At 38.1% G+C, this 10,610-nt stretch overlaps 1 protein-coding gene across 1 annotated transcript in view; it reads right to left on the reverse strand.

The window, feature by feature from the left end:
• KCTD16 (potassium channel tetramerization domain containing 16) overlaps positions 1 to 6,080 on the reverse strand; it is a 324,481-nt gene extending 318,401 nt beyond the window's left edge. Inside the window, exon 1 of the mRNA XM_044661814.1 lies at positions 5,249 to 6,080. Within this exon, the coding sequence (XP_044517749.1) occupies positions 5,249 to 6,080 (832 nt within the window). The remainder of the gene's footprint in view (positions 1 to 5,248) is intronic.
• Between the last annotated feature and the right edge of the window lie 4,530 nt (positions 6,081 to 10,610).

The following is a 10,610-nucleotide window of genomic DNA, read 5'->3' on the forward strand; positions in this document are numbered from 1 at the left end:
TAATACCTAATTAATGCTTTTTTCCTTTCCACATTGAACCCAATTCTATGGATAGGATTATTCTATACATATTAAGGGAGAAGTGATATCCTTGTCACCATGTCCTTACCAAGAGACAACCTAATATAGTGGGAAAATGTTGTACTTTGTCTCAGAGGGTCTGGGTTGAAATTTAGATGATAAGATTTCTCTTTGTGGGTGATTGTGGTCAAATCTTAACTTCCCTGAGCCATAGTTCATCAATTTCATGAACATTCACTTGTTAAACAAACAATAATATTTGGTTTACCTACCTTATTTATTTTATTTTATTTCATTTATCTTATTTATTTAGGGCAATGGAGGGAAGAAAACAAAAGTGTTATATAAAAGTGAGCTATTATTCCAAGGAGAATACATTAAGTAACAAATTAAGCATTTTCCTGGGTAGAGGGCAGGATTGACATCACATTCAAGTAGAAACTTCTATAAGGTGATTTTGGATGAACAGAAAATACCTTATTGCCCTACAAAGAGACCTCTTCAGAGATGAGTGAGTGAAAATCCTCACTAGTGAATGAGGGAACAGGGAGTGAAGGAAACAGGTTGCCAAAAAAAAGGAAGGAATAGTTTTGTCAAATTATAGGTTTTTAAAAAGTATGATCCTTTGGCAGTCAAAGTTTCATGTCCCAACAAATATTTACCATTCGCTAATCCCTAAACCAACAGGTGGCAAACACTAAAATGTATTAAATTCTTAACAGGGAGGAAAAATGCAAAAATTTCCCAGAAATAACTTTTGAAACTTCAGAATCCTCATTTATAAAGAAAAAGTGGGAAGAAAATCTCCCAAGCAGTCATTTATGAGAAGGGGGAAGTTAGAGAATGCTCTGTACCTATGAGCCAACTAATGAGCAAAGGCAGAATATGTCTTTGGGGGCAAAAGTCCAGCAAATTAATTTTCTGCCAGCAGTCATATCGCTGTGGACATCTTGAAGGCTGCATCCTTTGAACATTAGCCCTTCCTGACATTCATGTGAAGGGCTCAGTGAAGGGCTTAAAGAAATGTGCCTCCTCCCTCTTCACTTTTAGAGTGGCCGTTTTGCTCTCTCAGACTTTGGCAAATGGCTCTAGGAATAAGAGCTCCATTTATTTCCATGCACTTCTGACTTCAGTGCTCAAAAGTGTGCATGGTTATTAACTGTCTCGTTTAAAACCAAGGCTTTTCATTTGGAAACCACTTATAGCCTACTTCATTTAGAGAAAAGATTCAAGAGGGCCCATTGTTTTGTGTTTATGGGAGGTGAAGAAAGGTGAATATATCATATTTTAAATAAAATGAGAAGGAAAGAAAAATATATACTTTAAATTTAAGAAGCATTGGTCATGTACTTTGTTACTAGATTAGTTTAGATGTGTTGTTTTTTTCTCCTCCATTTCTCTGGCATTCATTTGAACTTCCTTAGCAAGCAAAAAGTTGGAAGCTAATTATTTATCCTATTTGTATAATTGATTATTTTCAGGTTGGTACATTATCTTTATCCACTTTCCCATACCTTTCTACCTATAGGACTTTTTGGACTTAGAATCAAATTTTTAATAAATATGCACAGAAATAAAACACTATACCAAAATGTTTATTTTACCCAACAGTGATGAATAAAAATACCTAATTTATGCAGAACTTTGAGGTTTGCATTTCTTGGGGGCAGCTGGATGGCCCAGTGGAGCCAAGCCTAGAGACAGGAGGTCCCAGGTTCAAATCTGATCTCAGACACTTCCTAGCTGTGTGTCCCTGGATGAGTCACTTAACCCCCATTACCTAGTCCTTACCACTCTTCTGCCTTGGAACCAATACACAGCATTGATTCTAAGATGGAAGGTAACAGTTTAAAAAACAACAATTATTATTGTCATTTCTTTTTAGCCTCACAAAAGGTAAGATTTTAGTCACACAATAGGTATTATTATTATTCCTGTCTTACAAATAAAGAAGCTGAGCTAGAGATTGTGACTTGACAAAATTCATGTAGCTTCTAAACATGTAAGGCAGAATTTGATCTTGACTTCTGGATTCTAAGTACTATGTTCTATCCATTATACCACTAAACTGCCAAATCATTAGTCATGTGAGGAAAGTTTGGAGTTCCAAATGGATTCCTCAATATTATAATCTATTATTTGTCTACATAAAACTGTAGGGAAAGCTAAAGATTAGGCAAAGCAGAGTTCTCTGAACCATTCCTTGGTAGGTTTTGGTCTAAAAAATTATCCATTGAAACAAATATGAAAAGAAAGTTTGTGGGGGTGGGAAAATAGAAGAAGAGTTCCATAATCATTTGTTTTTGTTGTTATAGAGAATTTTAACCTGCTTAACTTTCCCTTCTGGTTTTCAGGTGGAAACTTTAGAGTTGGTTCCTCATATCTGAAGAGGTAATCTTTATTCTTGCAGAATGGGAATCTGAGTTCTCATGCTTGGTGTCTCTTTGCATGACGCTAACTAGTTGCTCTATAGCACCCTGCATGGTTCCAGCCCATTAACCCGGACACAACAGCTTGATGAATTAATGCTTATGTAGGCACAGTTGGCAGCTTCTAATTAAATAATTATGGCTAAGCAGCTGCACAGAAACAGTAATGTACCCTAGAAAGCCAGCTGTCAATTTTATTGGTCCTAAGATGGAGGAAGAGTTAAAATTTAGCTATGAAAATTGGGTATGAAGGAGAAAGATCTCACATGTGAGATATAAGCTGCACTGTAGAAAGTCCCTCCCTGTTTATGTTAGTCAGCCCATAGAGAAATGGAAAGCAAACAGCTCATCTACCAGCTCCCAGCAACCAGCCAAGAAGGAAGCCATCATATGGCTGTGGGAAATAAGGCTGCTAACCAAAGCAAGCTAAATACTTCATTTTAGAGAGGTAAGACTTCTATAAACTCCAAATACCAATTCACACAGAGGCAAAACTACATCTCCCATTTCTTTGGTCTCAACTTTAGTTGAAGGAATAATGTTTTAAAACCTTTATGATTTCTTTAATATTTCTTCTGAATGTCTTTATTCAAAGATATTTCTCTCCTAAGTAGGACCAAGGGTATTTTTTTCATTCAACTAAAGCTTTCTTATTTAAGATGCCTTGATTTAAAATCTTAGAAATTAGAGTGTTCCAAATAGCTTAGCTTTCATTTGACCTGCAACCAAGATCTTTGGTAAGGTTTTCAAAAATGTTTAAGGAATAGATTTGTTTGGAGAAAATCCAAGTAATGATGCTAAGGGCACTTTTGTTTTTGGAGGAGGAGGGTAGAAAGTGATTTCATCAAAGTAGGGCATCCCCATGCATAAATTCCTTCTGTTGCAGATTGGCATCTATTGACAACTATTTAGAACTTAATAGTTTAGAGAATTGCCTGGAAAACTGAGAGATTAAATGGTCATTCTGTAGTCTCATTGCTTTTCAAAAAAGACCTTGAACCCAGGTTTTCCTGAGTACAGGGTCAGCTCTCTTTCTATTATGCCATTTTCCCTTCCTAAAGGGACTTTGTGGAGCCATAATCAGCCAGGAGCTTAATATGGCCATATTTTCACTATTAGAAATTTTTCCTGAGGAAAAATAGCAGTGCCAGGTTACTGAGCTCTATCATGTGGAAAGTCATGGGCTCCTGATAGAGGCCCCAAATAGGGTCGTTGGACCACATAATGTTGTTATTACACATCAGTGCACTCTTGCCCTGATACATAATTTCATTCTTCACTACTTGTTGGCATCTCTGTGTCTTCACAGCATTAACTTCGACAAACCATCCACCAGATAACAAGGCCGCAAAAGGGAGTGAGGGATATTATTGTCCCCTTCACCAAGTCTCTAAATGGATAAATGCTGCTATAAAAAAAGATTGGGTTCAATAAAGACAGACAAGCCCTCCTTTTAGTTCTTTTAAAGTTGAAAGAAGTAGAAAATTACTTCCCTGGATTTTTGAATCACACAAATTACAGATTCAGTTTGTAAACAGAGGAAAAATTTTTTTAAGTCCTGGTCTGGATTGTTAAAAATGAAATATTTATGAAATTGAGTTTGGGCAATTCCCAAGTCAGTTAAAATCAGCAGTTAACACTAGCATTCCACTGGGCAGGTCAGTGTATTTTCAGTTACCAATTTAAGTTTCTCATCTTAAGAGGCCTACAGTTTCTAGTTTATTTAAGATAAATATTTATTTCAACATAAAAGGTATTCTGGCTCCAAGGTCTTGTGTTAGCCAAGATAAACTGATTTCCAAGTAGTCTCTCATCAAAACCATTCAATGTGATGGTTTCATTTTGCTTTTTCCTCCTCTGTTTGTACTTGTATTATTAGCTCAGTGGCCTGACAGTGCCTGAATCTGATTGACTGCTCTCAAGGACCTATTACCTTTTGAGAGGAATCTCTGTTGAAGATTGGCAGTAATTAAGTCTGCAGGGCATCTGGTAGTGGTTAGGGTTTGAGTGGGAGGGAAGAATGGTGCTGCAGTTGCTGTTGCCAAAGCTGCTGTATCTCACATCCACAGACCAAATTCTAAGAGTCAAATAGAGTCAAGGAAAAAGAGAAAAAAGTGGGAGGAGGGGAGGAGAAAGAAATAAAGGGGAAGGAAGGAAGGAAGAAAGGAAGGAAGGAAGGAAGGAAACCCACTATAATTCAATCTTGGTGGGAGATAAGGAGGACTTTTGGCAGTCTATACTGCCACCTAGCCTAGACCACACCACTTAGTTCAGCTCGGTTTATGTTTCTAAAACCCACAATTAAGCCAATTCCTCAGTAACCCACTTATTGTTAAACATGAAGTTCTGGCAACAAGATAAATGGTTAAAGACTTTTCTACATCATCTCTGAAGCCCTGTTATGTCAGACTAAGCTACTCCATAAAAACCTGTGTTGATTTTTGACTTTGCAATCAAGAAAATATAAGCAGATGTATTTAAAAAAAACACACAACATGCTTGTTAGTTTCCCATCATACATATTACCTGTATCAACTTTGTTAGCATCTTATGATCCTGAGACTTTAGAGCAAGTCATGATCTTAATGAAAAATGAATAAAAGTTTACCTTTTGAAAGACATGGTGGCAGAAGGTACAACCTCTGACACTCTAGGTAGAATTCAAGGTTGACGAATCCTAGGACATTATACTTTGGACGATGAATTGAAAATTGATGCTCTCAAACTCCGCAAGACAGAATTGATTTACATACCAATAGACAGACCCAAGAAGACTCTGAAAAACCTCTTGTACTTACGGTAGAAGACATATTCAGTGTAGCTGGACCAGATCTTGTCATCTGTGTACTGATTGACAAAAGAAGCTGTCACTGAGGAATTACAGGCCACCATGTGGAATCCACACTCTGACAACATATCAAAAGCCCTTTCTAGATGTTTGAATTTCAGATAAAACCTGGAAGTGTATCTTTCTGGAGCACGATCTGGATCTCTGCTCTCATTTAAAGTTTCTCCAAAGACCTCTTTTGCTAGGGAAATTCTTCCACAAACCAAAATCCGTGGAACCCTCCGGAACTTGGCATCTGCTTGACCTTCTCGGCCCATGGTGCACGACCCTCTATACCCCACTGTTATGAAGCCCCACTTACGGTCAGCAGGGAGTAGGGATGAGGGTGGACATATTCTTGTATCACTCCCTTGGGACATATCCTCAAAATCGCTATGGCAGTATTCATCTGGGCTTTGCTTGATCTCATCAGGTGTCAAGAGTTTGACCAAATCTGGCAGCTGGAAATACTCAGCTTCCCTTTTCAGTCTACCCCTTTCTGGAAAGTGATCAGGCAGGACCACCTGCCTGTCCCTGAGATAGTCCAGAATGTAGCGAAACAAGAATCCATCTCTGTCAATAAAGAACCTTCCCTTGGAATCCTTGGCTAGGTCATTAGCAGTGTCTCTCTTGGGGGAAAACATTTTCCATAGAAGAGAGTGAGGGATACTTACTAAGGTGGAATGGCGAGTGAAATAAACTTGGCCCCCAACATTCAGCTCCACAACCTCAGGGAAGGAGTTGGGAACTGTCCCTTGTTCTTTTGAAAGATAGTAACTCCTGCAATTTCCACTCAGAGCCATTGTCTTTTATTTAATTTGAAAAGATGTAATCCAGTAGAATTATAGCCTAATCCTTTGCATCAGTTTAGTAGCGAGTGAGAAGGGTTCCACACATTTAAAAGAATCTCCTTTTTTCTCCAATGTATTCTACAAGAAACAAATAAATTTTTAAAAAATCAGAATTGCCCACAGGTGAATATATCCTGATTCAGAAAAAGTAACTGAAACCCTAACTGGTAGTATACAGTTACTTCATGGACTGTAATCAACTTATCTATATTAAATCTTCCATCAACCTTAGACTGTAAGGTTAAGTGAAGTCTATAATTATGTGTCTGTCTGGAGGAGAAAAAAAGATAGAAATTATTTCCTCAAACACCACAAGTCAAAAATAGAAGAAAAGTAAAATGGTAAAAAGAAAAGGAAGAAGAGGGAGCGTGAAAGAGAGAGAAGAGAAAAAAGGAGAGAAGAAAGAAAAAGAGGAGAGGAAGGGAGAAAAGGGAAGAGAAGCATAAAACAGAACAGGAGGAAGAGGAGGAGGAGAAGGAGAGGGAGGAGGAGGAAGAAGAAGAAAAAGAAGAAGGAGAAGGAGGAAGAGGAGGAGGAGGAAGAAGAGAGAGGAAAAAGAGGGGAAGAAACATAATTTATACAAACCCAGAAAAAACAGATTTCAGCCATGCTTCAACTCAAATTGTAACATCTCACATGATATTTGAGTTCTTGCATATCCACCTCCCCCTCTAGCAGTGATTAATGAATGCATGCATATTTATAATTCTGCATAAAAAAGAACAGAAATTTTGCAACTTTTAAAAGGTACTGATTTCAAGCTGGGCAGGAGAGGCAACCAGCTTCAAAGCTTACCTTAGTGAGAGTCTGAGACCCAGTTCTTGTGAAGGTATACCCATTTGCAAAGCAATCAGAATATACAGCTACACTGAGTCCAGTTCACATCAAATCCCGATCAGGAAAAGAACAGAGATATCAATAAAATGTAAAAAAAAAAAAAAAAAAAAAAAAAAAAAAAGTGCCAAGAGATATTCTCTTGGCTGAAAAAAAAATCCACTTCGAATCTCAAGTTAAAACAAGTCACAGAAAGTTGACTGACGGTGGTGGGAAATGGGGAGGGGAAAGAGGGAAAGCAAAACAGTAATAGTTAACCAAAACCTCTCCCTAAAAATAAGAATAATAATCCGTAAAATGGGAGTTGCAGGAGGAATCTTGGCTCACAGGATTTCCCAAAACCCTAGAATCAGAAAGAAAGCCAGCCTTGTTTTGATAAGATCCCAGATAGTCATCCTACCTGCCAGCAAGGGCAAATAGGCTCCCATGTTACCAGCAAGGTTGTGAGAGGGCCAGCCTGCAGCAAGAGAGAAGGCAGGCTGGCTAAGGTGGATGAGTTGTTTGGCTGACTCTCTCCCTCCGCGGCTCTGTCTGCTGAGCTGGGTGGCTCCACAGTTCCCAGTGCAGTTCAGATGCTGTTGTTTCAGCAGTGCAGGCAAGAAACCATCCAGGGAAATGACTATTACATCATCTTAAAGGAATATGGCTTTGAGAAAGCGGAGGGACCTCGGTTTTACATTCTACTTTGTGACAGGTTGTTGGGAATGAAAGGAAGGGCAAAAGCTCTCATTCAGCATTAGACAGCAGCCCCACGGAAACACTTGGAAGCTACAGACGGGGAGGCTATACTCACTTCACTATTAACTTACATTTAATCCCTGGTAGAGAGAGATGGATTTATAGTGATTTTCTTTTCTTTTTTCTTTCTTCCTTCGTTTTTCTTTGTTTCCATCGTTCCTTTATTCCTTCGTTTTTCTTTCTTTCCCTTTCTTTCTCTCTTTCTTTTCTTTTCTCTGTGTCTCTGTCTCTGTCTCTTTTCTTCTCTCTCTCTCTCTCTCTCTCTCTCTCTCTCTCTCTCTCTCTCTCTCTCTCTCTCTCTCTCTCTCTCTCTCTCTCCTTCCTTCCTTCCTTCCTTCCTTCCTTCCTTCCTTCCTTCCTTCCTTTTTTTTCTTTGCAAAGATTCCCCAGGGACAAGCTAAACACAAATGATTTCTTATTTCAAAACAAGCTTCAGGCAAATCTTTTGACATGAATTGAATTTCTTCTTGAAGGGCAAATATATATTCCTAGCTCTGCTGAGACCTCTACTTGGCTTTGAGGAAGCGCATCCAATAATGAGTACGAAATGATACAAATGTACAAAGTTTGTTTTGTTTTGTTTTATCCAAGGAGGGACTTTTAAACTCTAAAGTATTTAATTAATAGTTTCACATCTGTTTTCCTTTCCCTCTTTTTCTTCCTTGTTATTAAAATAAAGATGAACTAAAAGGGGGGGAAAAAGCATTCTTTGGACTAAATGGTTAACTAGACAAAAACTCAATGATCTTTTTCTATCTGTTAAAAAAACCCACCTGAATCATTTTCTGGAGTATCCCCCAGAGTTCATGATCACTTTGAATGCCCCACAACTTATCTCAGCATGACTTTGGATGAAGCCTCCACCCCCACACCAAGATATTACTGTTTCCGTTCCCTTGAGAATGTTCTTAAGTGCATCATTAGAGTTTTAGGAAATCTCTTCCAGAGCAACATAATACATATAACAAACTGCAGTCAGTTTGGACTGCCAGTCAATAATGCTTTACAGTAATTCATATCCATTTCCCTTTTTAAAAGCTAATGTGCTTTATATCTCATATGAATTGTGAAAAGAATACCTTTTTTTATATGAATAATAATAATAGTATTTGGGACATTCATTCAAAATGGCCCCCAAAAAAGGAACAAAAAAGAAAATATGCATTAACTAAATTTCATGTGGCATTTTAGTTATTCCTTATTCCTTAAACAAACTAATCACTTGATGTTATGTTGGGGGGAAAAAGACAAAAAAGAAAAATCATGAGTCTTAGTTTTACCTTTCCTTCTTATTACTATTGGGCTTCATTCATATGGAGTATCAACTAACTCCCCATCACTTGGTTTTACTGAATTTCTTCAACATTTAACTTGTTTAGGCTTTAACCACAATTTTCCCAATATTCTGATGAAGGCAAGAAGTTTGTCTATTTAGTACGCTTTTGGCTCCATCTAGTGGCCATATCCTATGAGTGCAAAGCTGTTAAAATACAGATTTTCATTTACTCTTTATATGCTGCCCCTATTGCAACCCAAGTAACTTAGAAATCACTTCTACTATTCCTTTTCTCTTCTAAACAATGAAGGAAAGATATTGAGTGTAGTTCAATGGAAAGAACTTGATCCTTAGTTCAGAATCCCAGCTCTCTCCTATTTTCATATTATGATAATAAAGAACATGTGCCAGACTAGTTGTGTTGCCCCTATGTTTATAGAGATATTTTAAGGGATATTTTTTATGGCAAATAGTTTAGTACAGGGGACAGAATTTTAAATTTGAGACACAAGAAATCCTGCTTTTCCCCTTAAGTATCTTTCTGAATTGGGGCAAGTCTCTGGACTTCTTTATCCATCTGAAAAAATAAGGTTAGACAGGATGACATCTAAGGTCCTTATAAACTCTTAATCTATGATCTCACATCTTCTTACCCTTCCCTTCACAAAAACGACTTTTTAATTATTGTTACAAATAACTAGCTTTGTGGACCTGAGGTCATTTTGTTTGTATTACAGGAAAAGGAACACTGAGGCTAGGCTAATTCTCAGAGAACAGGCCAATTTAGAGTATCAAACTCTTGCTAGAAGATCGTCAAAGGGGAAGAAGGGAGAGGAGGAAGGAAATAAACCTATTATGTGCCAGGCACTGTGATATGTGCTTTAAAAAAATAATCTCATTTGGTCCTCACAACAACGCTAAGAGGTAGGTGCTATTATTGTCTTTATTTTAGAATTCGGGAAACTAATGCAGACAGAGATTAAATGAATTGCCTAGGATTATGCAATTTGTGTCTGAGGCTGGATTTCAATACAGGTCTTCCTATACCTAGGCAGCTAGTGAAATTAAGTGGATGATCTTCCTGGGAGTTGTTATAGATGTGAGATACCAAGATTGAGGGTATTCCACAGTGAGGACAGACCACCACCGGTCCAGTGTGCTTCTCAAACTCTCAGGCAGGATTATAAAACAGTTCAAGGGTTTATTTCAAAACAAAGTTCCTTGGGAGGATTAGGGATGGGATGCCCTAATTTAAGAGACTCTAGATAAATCTCCCCCCCATTCCACAAGCCCTGAAAAGGGCCACCTTCAATTCTTGACTTTCCTTTCTATCTAGAAATATCCCAGCTACCTGAGCTACTAATCCTCCCAGATAACAAACAGTTTGATTAGATTGATAGTCTCTCAGTTTATTCAGGCTGGTCCCTTTATTTCAGGGATCAAGTCTCTTCAGGCCAGGCCTGGGATGGCTTCAGGCCTATCTCACAGACAGTTGCTGGCTGGCTGGTAGAGATCTTCACAGCAGTTGGGAACACTCTCTATGGACACAGGAATACAGTTGGATCACATGTATGAAGGATGAATCTCAACAGGATCACAGGATCTGAAGCTTTGGTTTCGAAGGGAAAAGGATC

This window comes from Gracilinanus agilis, chromosome 2, assembly GCF_016433145.1.
Source record: "Gracilinanus agilis isolate LMUSP501 chromosome 2, AgileGrace, whole genome shotgun sequence".
NCBI lineage: Eukaryota > Metazoa > Chordata > Mammalia > Didelphimorphia > Didelphidae > Gracilinanus > Gracilinanus agilis.